Genomic DNA, 13,904 nt, shown 5'->3' with positions numbered 1-13,904 from the left:
AATTACAATTCCTAACTTTTTCAAGCTCTGCTAAGCTCTGAAGTGCCACAGGTTCTCTCCTACTGAATTAAACAGTAACTATCGGATTTCTTCTCCTAGTTATCATTTTAATTTGAGGAACTGTGTTTCCTACTGTTTATGAGGAGGGCATGCATATTTAGGTCAAAATGGACATCTACCTAGTTAACCTACATACTGTATTCTCATTATTATTGTTGTTGTGTGCCTCCTACTAATTTCTGACTTATATCAACCCTAAGGCAACTCTATCATGGGGTTTTCTTGGCACAGCTTATTGAAATGGGGTTTGCCTTTGCCTTCTTCAAAGGCTGAAAGAGTGTCACTTGCCCAAGGTCACCCACGGCTGAGCAGAGATTCAAATGCTGTTCTCCAGAGTCATAGTCCAACACTCATATCACTACATCATGTTGGCTCTGATACCACTTGTGATCTGATACACATTCTGATACTTGTGATCCACTGTCACAAGGAAAATTACATTACTGATGTAATGTCATATGGTAGATAAGTTCAGTCTTCTTCCTAATGTACTAATTTCCCATGTGTAAGGAGATATGTATGTATAAGAGACTACAAAATCAATAATCTGTAGCCAAAATGTTATAGTCCCATGATAACTGTGCCACTTTCTTCACAATCTATAGAACTAGACAACCATTAACAAGTAACCCTCAAACTGTTAGGCTGGAGTAATATCAACTATTAACAGCAAAAGGTGATTGTTAAAGAGGTGAAGGCCAGTAAATAAGATAAAATAAAATAATATTTCAGTGGGGAAACCCTCCCTCAAACCTTTTTCATTTGATTGTTTTCCTGGATAAAATATTGGGGGCGGTATTGCAAAATGATGAATAAAATCTTGTATTTGAAGGGGAGAAATTCCTGTTTGCACAGACATTTTTTCATGTCAGCAAGAATCCTGACTTCCCAGTGTTGTTGCTCACAGGGAGAATGTTCATGCAAACAAAAGCCATACCTCTTCATACATGCCACTTTCCACAAGACAAAAGTAACAGTGTAGGAGTATGGAGCTGGATTTTTCTCAGTTCCCATGAAGAAATTGTGATATGTAATGCCTGATGTTTCCAGTATTCAAAGACTTGGGCTTTGTGCAAGTGAATAAATGTAGACTGTTATTGTTGTGTGCCTCCAAGACCCTATCATAGAGTTTTCTTGGCAAGTTTATTCAGAGGGTATTTGACATTGCCATTTACTGAGGCTGAGGGAATGTGACTTGCTCAAGGTAACTCAGTGAGTTTTTATGTTCTTCTGTTCAAGCAAGGAATCAAACCCTGGCCTACAGAGTCATAGTCCAATATTCAAACCACTTCTATGCTGGCTACAATGATTACATGGTAATAACATTTGTTCTATTGATGTTTTCAACTTCTAACTTTTTGCAAACCTCATAACTTGGCAAAAGTTCTCAGTTTTTCAAAAAATAACAAACATTTAATTTCTTAAAAATTCAGCATCTTGTACTACCTTTTGTAACAAAAATTAAAATATTTAAAAATTAATTTTGATTAGTACATTACAGTCACCCCTCCTTTTTCACAGGGGATCAGTTTTAGATCCCTCACAAAAATGTAGTTTCGCTTATACTCAAGCCACACGGGTGCATGCCTCATTCATTCTTCCTCTGTTCGTCCCTCGTGCGTAAGTGAGGGACACGAGTCTGAAGACCACGGGAATGGAGGGAGGACTGTAGTAAATTTTAAAACATGTCCTTAATAATCTATATTTTAAAATTGAATACATCTAAACATACTAATTTTGCAAGAGGACTTGTGTTAACAAAAGGGTTTTCGTTCGGTAAAATGTTCTTAGAAAGATGTAAGATGGAGAGGGCAACTATTTCCTTCTCCCATTCTCCACCCCATGGCTTCAAAAATTTCGAAATAGTTTACATCTCTACATGATCTTCTGCCAATTTAGAGATATTATGAACCATATTTATGGTAAATACTGAAATAGTTGTAGTAATCATTTTGCACAGTACCTAAATGAGGAAACTGGAAGTGAAAGGTCATTATGATAACAAATATGCATTGTAGGCATATGAAAGTTGAACTTTCTTTTTAAAAAAATGTTTCCTGTATCATAAATCGATGAACATTTGCTTAAAAACAAATAAAAAAGTGTTATTTCCCCTAAGTTTTTAAAAAAGGTCACCCCCAAATCAAACATTTGTATTATAGTATTATTGCATATAAGGTATATTATGTAGTGTAGTGTATATTGTATAACTGGCTATACAAGTATACAATATACACAATTATATTCAATTATTCATAATTTTCCAATGTATACATTTATAGAACTCCTATTTTATTTTATTTTATTAACAGTTTGTTAATGATACAGATAAAATCGTAGATATAGCAGGACAGAGATACAATATGAAGTTTTTGTTTCATTTAACTTGGGTTTTCCAATTCTTAATTTTCTTTTCATTAACTTTCACAAAATCCCAAACATTAGTAATGTCAGGTGGAATTCAAGAGAAATTCTTGCTATCCTGGCGCTTATTTTAATACTATCAACAAGACCTACTTTGCAGAAAGTTTGCAGATTTATTTTGTATGAGTGGGCAGATTATTGTTCACAGATCAAATATATAATGAAAGTGATTTTGAAAACTTGTCTGCCGTACTGACACCATACAATAAAGCTCTGCAAATATTGACGAATCCTTGGTAACAGGAGCAATCAGTTATAGAAATACCAAGAAGTAATCAGTGCACAGAAAATGCTATTAAAGTGATCCAAGAACTGTATGAAGTTTGCAAAGACAAGGACAAACTGCAACAACGGTTCATCTTAAGTAATAAGAAATGAAAAAATGTTGGTTTTTGTAAAAGTACAGTGTTTAAATGTTTATAGTACAACAGTATATGTTTGTTATGTGATAAATAAATAGGTTACTATGTTGTTTCTATGGAAAAATTGTGTATTCCGTTCTTTTTAAAGAAGGGGGTGACCTTCTTTTAAGACAGGTAAGAATTAATAGGTTTTTAATTGGTTTTAATTTAGACAAAAGTTCATCAGCAAATGATACAGGAGTATGACATTGTGAAACTTTCATACCCCTAATGCATAGCCAACATCTGTTGTAAACAGCACTGGTCAAAAGTAAAGTGCATCTGCACTGTTTCCTAACAGTGGGTGAAAGGATTTTTAACACACACACACACACAGGTCAAAGAATAAACACTACAAGGTAGCTAATTTGATGATTTTGTTCAGTAGGAACTAGGTCATACTGCTTTTTGCAAGAAATGGAAAAATCATTAAATATCCTTGCCCTGATGCTTCCATGACATTGATTTTGTCCTCTCTGCTTCTCTTGCTGTTTTTGCAGTTCATCTATCTGAACTGTCTACCCACACTGTTATGTGCCATGGGTTTTTTTCCCTACAAAATGAAAGCAATGGATTTATGTTCAAGTTCTGGTGTCCTTCACTGTTTAGATCATTCCCAGAACTCCTCCAGAACTCCCTCAAGTTATTCACATGTGATAAAAATGCACTCATTCCCAAGTAATTATTTCATATACATATGCAATACAAAACACAGACAGGATAAAATAACCTAAGAAATATCTTAAACTGAAATCAAAAGAACATTCTGTTAAAGGAAAGCCCACTAAGGGGGGGCATGCTCAAAAAATTAATTTATTAGCAGTGTTAAGAACTAAGGAAATTATCTCTGTTTTCAGTAAAACATACATAAATAAACCTAACATCTTACTTTAATTAAGCTACATTTTAGAAGTCTGCAGGTGTTTATTATTAAATCTATGGCCCGGTACAGACGGTCCAAAAGCAGCACAACTGCGCCAATACTAGGCCTCGGGAGTGCGCAACAACTGCATGCTCCAGAGCCCTAGTATGTATGGGCACCACCATTTTGGTGTGTGCACATTTAGACAGCGCATGTACCAATGTCATGTCTTGAGTGACACATCGAAACAGCGTGGTGCACAAGACATGTCACTGCAACGCCCCGGGACACAAATGGCGCCTTAGTGGAGTCACAGGAAGGAGCTCCATTTCAGAGCTCCTTTTGGCAGCAGATTGTTGCCGCAGCCATGTGGTTGCTGTGGCAACGATCTAGAGAAGAAAGGGATGGCCATCCCTTTCTTCTCATCTGTACTGGGCCCTAATGTTACACTAACAACATGAAAGATGGCAATTAATCTCCCTCATACATTGGAAAGTAATATGGGCTGTGGCTCTCTCATATCACCTGGGGCAAAGCCTGTGGAAATACCTGCTGAAGGGGTCTGGAAGTTACAGCCCCAAAAAGGCAGTGTTTCCAAGTCCTGATCTTAATATGCAATATTGTGGAAAGTAGTCGTGTTATGTCATGCTTATCTACTGTAGAGTGTAAAGGGGCACTTCTGATAGAAAATGGCATATACGACATTGGAGGGTGAGATCTCCTTGTTTACAGACAGCCCTCCCAACCTCAAACAAGTATTCATCTACAAAAGGATACAAAATACAGTAACAAGATGCCATAAACCTATTATATGTCCATATGCCAACTCTGTTTCAACATTTACCAAGAACAACAGTATAGATCCTAATAGCCTCACCCACAATGAAAAGTATTTGCTCATCCTCCAATGAAATCTATGCCATCTTCTGACAGCAATACCTTTCTGCACACTGGATAGATTGTATCTGAGAGGACAAATCGACATAAATTATATGTTAGAAATGGCAATATCCTCAAACCAGTGGCAGAACATTTTAATCTTTCTGAAGGTACAATCACCAATCATCAAGTAGCCATTCTGGATTTTAAAAAAAAGAAATCAAAGGAAGGTTAGGATGCGAAACTGGTGAATTGGAATATATCCACAAATTCCTATCTATTAGCAGAGGTACAAACAGACAATCCTTGTAATTTGCACATATTAATATATGGAACCTCACAATTGCACATGTAATAAAAAAATCCCCCTTCAAAGGAATGGACTCTCAAAAGTAAGCAGAATGTATTGCTTTGACATCTATAGAGTAACAGGGCAGCTGCTTAACAATCACATCTCAGTTTATAAAACTCTATGGAAGGTTTATGGCCAGTTTCTTTCTGTACTCCAATACCCTCTGATATCATCCCCAGAAGCATGTAATTGCTTAAATACTAGCTGTTTTAACATTGTACTCCATCAGTACTTCTGAAGAAGTGAACTGAAGTCCAAGCAATGTCATGCTAAAATAGATAAGTTAATCTTTAAGGTGCTGGTAGATTGCTTCCCCAGTCTTTCTTTTTTATGCTGAAACAGCTGGAAACAACTATCTATTTGTAAACAAGCAAGCAAGCTTTCAAGAGCACAAGAGAAAAAGAAGCACACAGTGACACACTTAGAAAACATCAAGTGCAAATGAAGAATGGTACATACTTTGCCCATCATACCACCACTGTGGTATTCTGGAGGTAGCTGTAGTCGTAGGAAAGCTTTGTGGTTGGCAGCAAGTGCAGCCTACTCCAAATTGTAATGGAATATTATGCAAAAAATGAAGATCACAGAAGTAGGCACATTTCAAAGAAAAGACACACAGAACAAAAAGGAAGTATTAAAGGAAGATAACAGTGAAATATGAGTAAACACATACAGTAACAATATACTGGATATAAAATGTTTGTGGAACTTATAATGAAACAGCAGAGACCCTCATTATTAATACAAAGATTAAGTCTGTTGTTATGAGATCAATATGATCCCATAATTATTACTCAGGAACACTTCAGTATGTGTAAATAACCAAATGTACTAATATCACAATACAGTAATTTGAAGAAATTTACAGGGCAAAAGTAGCTTATTACTATGAATAAACTTCAGCTTATCATCTTGAACAAAATATATAGTTGTCACCAAAAATTTACAATTGTAATACAAGCAATAGCCAAAGCTATGAATAAAAGCTTTTTGCTGCCAGCCGCCTACTCCTGCTTTTGAAGTGGAGACTGCAGCACTCCTATTCCTTTATCTATCACATCCTTTGTCTCTCTCCAGCCTCATATCTCACATACAACACAAGTAGCAAACAAACAAGCTGTAAGGATGGAAAAAGACACAAGACTGGAGAAAAATACAAGGATCTGTGAAATCACGGGTGGTTTGGATTCACACTGAACATACACTTGGATTCCCACCATTTCACAAATCCACTCTCCAGTCATGTCTCTCCCAAGTCTCACAGCTTTCTCCACCCTCACAAATACAGTATATATTACACTACTTGTGTTATGTACTGCATATTACATATATGGAAATACAGTGGGCCCTTGGTATCTGCTGGGATTTGGTTGCAGGACCACCACCCCCATGGATACCAAAATCTGTGGATGCTCAAGTCTCATTAATTACAATGGCACATTAAACTGATTTTCCTCATATAAAATGACAAAATCAAGGTGTGCTTTTTGGAATTTAAAAATATTTTCAAGCCATGGATGCTTGAGGCCGTGGATAAAAAATCCATAGAGAGGGAATGCTGACTGTACAGGTATTCCAAAATCCAACCGGCCCACCAAAACAAACAGAAATACGAAACACTTCTGGATCCAAACATTTCCAATAAGGGGTACTCCACTTGTACTTCAATTCACTATCTTATTTATTTCTGCCTGGAAGAAAAAGCCATGAAAGCTAAACAGTTAATTAAACCTACAGAACTAGCACAGCTGTGTACTTTCTGTTTAAACACATGGGTTGAAGTCCAAGAGTTTACACAGATGGCAACAAATATAAAGCAATAAAGTTTTTCATGAAGTTACAAAGTTATACAGGGCATTTGTCAACACATTATACCTACTAACTAGGAGTGAATTTTCTTAGCTTTGAAGATCAGTCAAGATGTGGTGACTTCAGGATATTTAAGGGGTTATCCAGATGGTGAAAATAATCTAAGTAGAATCTGGGTTGAATCTTTGTTGTTCACATGCATTTCGAATGCATCCAATTAAGTTGGGGGAGGGGGGGCTGCCCAAAAACCATTTGATCCGGGATAGTCAATCTTGGATATTTTTCCATTTTTCTAAAACATTTGCATCATCGGTAACTGATGCGAATAGACCTGGGATAAACCAGGATAAAATTCTCCATGCCTTGAGCGTGCTTCAAATACATTTGAATCATTGACATCATCTTTATTCAAGTGCTGGCATGTGTGAGCAACAGAACTCACAGAGATGCACAGATGTGGTTCCATAATGGGAACAACAAAACCAGAATGTGTGAATGAAATTATTTGTATTGTCACACTAAAAAATGATATGTGAATAAACCCTAGGTCTCAACAGTCACAATAAAAATGGTCAGTCCTGCATATCAGACATTGAAATCAAGAGTTACACTATGTAGGATTCCTTCTATCATAGATGGCAGAAACTGACAAACATTGGCATCACTGGAAGACTTACAGAGCTAGGGATGGACTTCAACTAAGCACAATAGTATTGTTTTTTATAAGGTATTTCATGTGGGACAATTGGGGGAGACAGGCAACACATTCTAGTTAGGACAAATGTATAAAAAGAGAAATATTATTATTATTATTATTAACCTTTATTTATAAATAGCAAAAAAGTAGTATTTTTAAACCATGCAGCCCTCAGAAAATTTTTGACTTTTTTTTATATCTGGTATAACATAATGTCTATAGCCTATTAAAATGTATTATTTAAAAAAAATCAATGCAATATTAACATTTAAACTAGACGAATACTGTCAGTGCTGTACAGTGCATTACAATATGCTAGACACCTTTTAGTTATAAATTAGACCTACTAACAATGCACTTGACATATTATGGCCCAGGTTTCAAATCTCCGTTCAGTCACAGAAACCCACTGGGTGACAAATCACAACCTGTCAGCCTCAGAGGAAAGCAACTGCAAACCTCCTCTGAACAAATATTGCCAAGGAAACCCTGTAATAAGTTTGCCTTAGGGTCACCATAAATCAAAAATTACTTGAAAACACACAACAGCAACAGCAACAACAAGTATGGCCCTAACCCTTCTAAAAAGTGGTGTTTTGTTTTTAATTATTGGAGACAAGCCACTACTTCTTGCAGCCCTACTCTTGCTTTGAATAACTATGGTTCTTTGGATCTGAGATACACTTACATGGACACAGACCTTTGGGTGAAATCTGAAAGTTGTTTGGCATGTTAAGAACCTCATTTTACTAAATCCTAAATAAATAATCTAAAAACAACATAAAATAATCCCATCTCAGGAGAAATAAATACATAAATGTTACGTGTCCATCTTTGCCAGAATTCCAGAACTGTGAGAGACAGCCATCTGAAACCTGGCAGGGACAGTAAAAGGATTCTGGAGCTCTGCACTAGAGTTATTTTCCTTTTAAAACTGATTATTTATAGTTAATTAAAAACTGTATTTATTATGTGTAGTATAGTTTGCAGTAATTCTTTTCAGAAGAACACTAAATTCTATAGAATGTCTATTAGAGAATCCTGATATCTAAATGAACTATGTGACTTGTACAGTATCACATGTTAATATATGTATATACTCAATTATAAGTCAACCTGATATATAAGTCGAGGGCAAGTTTTGGGGCCAAAATTATGGATTTTGATATGACCCAAGGATAAGTCGATGATAAAACTGAGAGACATATAACAATAGATGAAGCAAAGGAAAACAATGACAAAGAACTTAGAAAATTCCAGCTTGCATAATTGTTTGTGCTCACACTAAAGGGGTGAGGTCAGTGCTTCAAGGACAGATTATACTCTTCATATATATGCACACACGTTTGTGTGTGTGAGAGTTAAAGTACAGTACGTACATTGACCAATGGATAAATCGACTTAGGTTTTTTGGAACAACTTTTTGACCTAAATTTCTAGACTTATACAATAATCCTATGTGGAGAACATGAGCAAGTTTCAAAATTCCAGATTAAATATGTGTGTGCTCCACAGATCATTAATGCACTTGGGACTGGGCTGTTGGCCAGAAGGTTACACATTTTTAGCTAATCAGACTTCGAGTCCATATCTAAAGGGTGAAACAGACCACCCCTTTGCGCCGGCTTTGGGGTGGCTGCCCTGTAGCCGGTGTCACACCACCTGCCTGACTCTGGCAGCACCACTAGAAAAGCCAGCTTTTTGCCAGTTCAAAAAGAAGTGACATTTTGCTGCCTTTTTTGGGGCCAGCAAAAAGCCAGATCGGGGCTGTGCCATGTGGTTGCCACAGTTCCAATCTGGCTTTCTCAGGGGCAGCTTGAAGCCACACCTTCAGGGCCATGTTTCATCCCTAAGTATAACAAGTTAACATCAGCAGAGATTTTTAGATGTGACATTCCTGCCCATTCTAAACAAAACAATGACAAATAGACAAAAGTCTATTCTGTCTTGGTGCATAAGCTCAGCTGTCCCGCTACAATGTTCTCTGGGTTTTCTGTAACTCTACTTCACACAAAAACATGTAAAGGTTATTTTGTTTTTCTGTTTAAAAGTTTTCAATAAAATATCTATCTGTACACATGTTTGTGTACACATTTGTTTCAAACTGCAGTTCAGCCATAAAGGTTTAGGTAGTCATGAGAAATTAGGAAACCTAAGATGACCTACCATAAACAATATATTAGACATAATAAGGTGACCCCTTAAAAATTCACAAAGCAGAATATTTGTAATTTATTTTGCAGATAAATACTCTGACAGGCTAAAGCAGAGTCAGTTATACACTATCATCACTGATTGAAATTGGCAGCCAGAGTTCAACTCTCCAAGGAGCTTCAGCAACATAAAGGGGCATAGGAAACTGTGACCTTTAATTACATGCAAGACCAGTTCTGTTTTGAGAACTGAACTGCAGGATGTAAGAAGTAGCTCATAACTTCATGATGTAAGACTCTCAGTGGAGCAGTAAATTAGCAATACAGAATTTTAATGGTTTACTTTGTGGGAGTCAAGGAGGATAACATCTCATCTTAATCTTATCACACAATATTTCATGGCTGCAACAACATAAGGGGAGTTAAAAAAACAGCAAAGGTCTTTACCCTTGGGTAAGGGGTTACAGCCTTATCATTATGAGCACCTACAAAACTACCAAAGCATTTTCATTTTTAGCTTGGTTAGGCTCAAAGGCTATGTCTCAACCTACAGTATACATTAATGATTCCATAATTACATAACTGTTGTTCTCAGCTTTATACTCTCCTTCTCCTTCCTTTACAAAAATGTCTCCTCTGTTTTAAACATACTTTATGGAGGGGGACAATGTAGAATTGTTATCTGCACAGCAGATAATAAAAGCTCTCCTTCTTCCCTTTTATCAATTGTTTTCTTCTTTCTGTGCTCTTTTCTTGGTAGTACTACCATGCATGCATAAAAACCAAACTGTGTGCAATATGAACACAGCACTAGAGAATATCCAGTAGCTAGAATTAAACAAAAGTACAGATCTTCCATGCTTTAGACTGTTGCAGTGCTTATTGAATATTGTGCTGGTTTTAATTGCTTAATTTGTTTTTAGCAATATTTGCTAGCTACTTTGAGAGTTTTCAAAAGTGTAAATATAGGGGCGGGGGGGGGGGGGGGGAGAAGGAAGAACTGAAGGCCAGATCCACCTGCATTCTAAACAAGATCTAGATGTTTTTAACTCTCTTCACTACCAATGATTAGAGGTTGAGTTTCTCCATTCACTTTGAACAGAGTCCCCTTCACAGTCATAGCTGTGCACAAAGTACTGTGATCAACTAGTGTTTGCACAACAGTGAGAAGAAAAGCTTGTAAATGCCATAGTGGAATACAGAAAATGAATCTGATGAATGCGTATATGATTAATGATTACATAGTCCTGCAGGCATGTGCATGACTGAAAAGGGTAGAGTGTGATTGTGCCCAGATAAAAATTACCCATGAAGTAATTATATTGTATCAAACACCAGAGCTAACTGGGCTAGTTAACTGAATCCTTGGCAACATCACCTGAACTTTGTGTAGAAAGAGGAAATGATCTAACTGACTTCCTTTCTCTGTTTCCATCCCTAGTCAATCTTCAGCATAGACAGAGATGCTTCATAGTGTGCTGACAAGAATATTTTTACAAGTTTCCTTTCATTCATGAGTTGTTTTTCTCGCCAGTTCTCCAGCCTCCCCACTACTCAAGCCTGGAGTAACCTGGTGACAGGAAATATAGAATAGAGAGTGGCATCTAGAAAAGTATAAGGGAACATGTACTGACTTATCAGTATGTGAAAATGCTAGAGCCAGGGTAACCTGTGAAGGAAGTGAAGGTTGCTCCAGTGAGTCTCATACCAATCATTTCTGTTTATAACATTTTAAAAAAATCAATCCATATTTCCCAGTAACATTAGGGCAATGTATATGTGATACAGTCCATCTTATTATCATGATAGGTTATAAAGCAGTAACTGATTCAAAATCTGCAACCATGCTTATTGCTCTACATATTAAATGTGTCGCTTCAGAAGCTACAAGATACTATCTCTCTTTCACTTCTTGTATATCCTTTGTTTTAGAAAAAAAATAGCAAATAATGGCCCCGTACAGACAGGCCAAAATAAAGCTGCTTCGGGTCACTTTGGACTAGAGCATGGCTTTGGCACAGCTTCTGGACTATGCATCATTTAAACAGCATACCTCCAAAGTGACCCGAAGGAGCTTTATTATGGCTTGTCTGCACAGGCCCAATGAGGGATAAAATTCAAAATATCACAAAGATGGTAGAAGACATAAGCACTCTACAGTCCCTAATATAAAGATAGGACCTTCACTAAGCAGACCAGATGTGCGTAAAACACAGCAATCAGTCATAGGTGTAAATATAATTCTTATAGTGAGCAGGAAAAGCTACTAGCATAACCTACCAGAGAAAGAAGAAAAGACGGGAGGGAGGTAAGGAGGAAAGCTGCTGATCACAAAGAATAGTAGGGAGTGCCTTTTTGCCTCTTTCAAAGTGCCATTAGATTACATCTTATACTAGGATGCCACTAGTGTCATGCTGTTAGTGTCAAGAACAACTGAGAGAAAGGGTTGCTATAAGGACCTGCTGCCACTTCCCTGTAGATGCATTTGCCAACTGATTTATCACCTGATCGAGGGGTGGGGGTGGATTCCCTTTGTGATTGTGGAGCACATGAGTAAGATGTTCTCAGAAGGGCTCTTCTTTGCTACTACTGTAATTGTATGTTTGGTTCTTTCTTCTTTTAGTCCAGGGGTAATCACAGTCACCACCAAAGGCTATCTTTGCAAGTCTTCAACTGCTCTCATTCCTCTTTTTTCTCTTAAGATGGCCAATGTTGCTCTTTTAAGCTTCAGGGGAGCACTATTGATTATTTTGCTTTCAGCTGTTATGGAGCCTTAGAATTATAGAATCATAGAGTTGGAAGAGACTGCAAGGGCCATCCAGTCCAACCCCCTGCCATGCAGGAAATCCAAATCAAAGCATTCCTGACAGATGGCCATCTAGCCTCTGCTTAAAGACCTCCAAGGAAGGAGACTCCACTACACTCTGAGGGAGTTTGTTCCACTGTCGAACAGCCCTTACTGTCAGGAAGTTCTTCCTAATGTTGAGGTGGAATCTCTTTTCTTGTAGCTTGCATCCACTGTTCCGGGTCCTGTTCTCTGGAGCAGCAGAAAACAAGCTTGCTCCCTCCTCAATATGACATCCCTTCAAATATTTAAACAGGGCTATCATATCACCTCTTAGCCTTCTCTTCTCCAGGCTTAACATCCCCAGCTCCCTGAGTCGTTCCTCATAGGGCAAGGTTTCCAGACCTTTCACCATTTTAGTCGCCCTCCTCTGGACACGCTCCAGTTTCTCAATGTCCTTTTTGAATTGTGGTGCCCAGAACTGGACACAATATTCCAGGTGGGGCCTGACCAAAGCAGAATACAGTGGCACTATTACTTCTCTTGATCTAGACACTATACTTTTATTGATGCAGCCTAAAATCGCATTGGCCTGTTTAGCTGCCGCATCGCACTGTTCACTCACGTTCAACCTGTGGTCTACTTGGACTCCCAGATCCCTTTCACATGTAGTTTCATTCAGCCAGGTGTCCCCCATCCTATATCTGTGCATTTTATTTTTCTGCCCTAAGTGCAGTACCTTACATTTCTCCGTGTTGAATTTCATTTTGTTAGCTTTAGCCCAGCTTTCTAATCTATTCAGGTCATTTTGAATGTTGATCCTGCCCTCTGGAGTATTAGCTATTCCTCCTAATTTGGTGTCATCTGCAAATTTGATAAGCATGCTCTCCCAATTCTGTCATCCAGGTCATTGATAGGCCTTCCTGACTTCTTTTTTTAAAAGCTTTGTACACACCCTTTTTTCAAAATGTACTGTATTTTCTGGCGTATAAGACTACTTTTTAGCCCAGGAAAATTTTCTCAAAAGTTGGGGGTCGTCTTATACGCCGGGTGTCATTTTATAGGGCTGAAACTTCTGAGCCAGACTGGAAAATCTGCGGTCACCGCATATGGTGGGGGGAGCTCAAAAACGTCAGCGGCCGCATACCCTCCGTATGTGGTGACCGTATGAAAGTAGCAAGGGCGGTGCTGTACAAGTAAGGTAGAAGAAAATCTTGGAGACAGGGAGGGCTGAGCAGGCAGGGAGAGCTGATCAATCCAAGCAGGCTTTGTATACAACAGGTTTTCCTGCTAAGTACCTGCATGTTATAAGCATTTGAGTTAAAATTACCAAATTGAAATCAAATCTGATGTTTTTTAAATTTTTATTTGGTGTGCGCTGGAAGAGGGGTAGTCTTATACAGCGAGTATATCCCAAACTCTATATTTTAATTGGAAAATTTGGGGGTCGTCTTATACGCCCAGTCGTCTTATAGGCCGGAA

General features: G+C 37.8%; 1 protein-coding gene across 1 annotated transcript in view; it reads right to left on the bottom strand.

The window, feature by feature from the left end:
• The window catches only part of MAP3K15 (mitogen-activated protein kinase kinase kinase 15), a 96,598-nt gene that overhangs the window by 61,739 nt on the left and 20,955 nt on the right, over nucleotides 1–13,904 (bottom strand). The window contains 1 exon segment of the mRNA XM_042458397.1: nucleotides 5,438–5,518. Coding sequence (XP_042314331.1) covers nucleotides 5,438–5,518 — 81 coding nt within the window.

This window comes from Sceloporus undulatus, chromosome 3 (assembly GCF_019175285.1).
Source record: "Sceloporus undulatus isolate JIND9_A2432 ecotype Alabama chromosome 3, SceUnd_v1.1, whole genome shotgun sequence".
Taxonomy (NCBI): domain Eukaryota; kingdom Metazoa; phylum Chordata; class Lepidosauria; order Squamata; family Phrynosomatidae; genus Sceloporus; species Sceloporus undulatus.
This window is presented reverse-complemented; position numbering and strand designations above follow the sequence as displayed.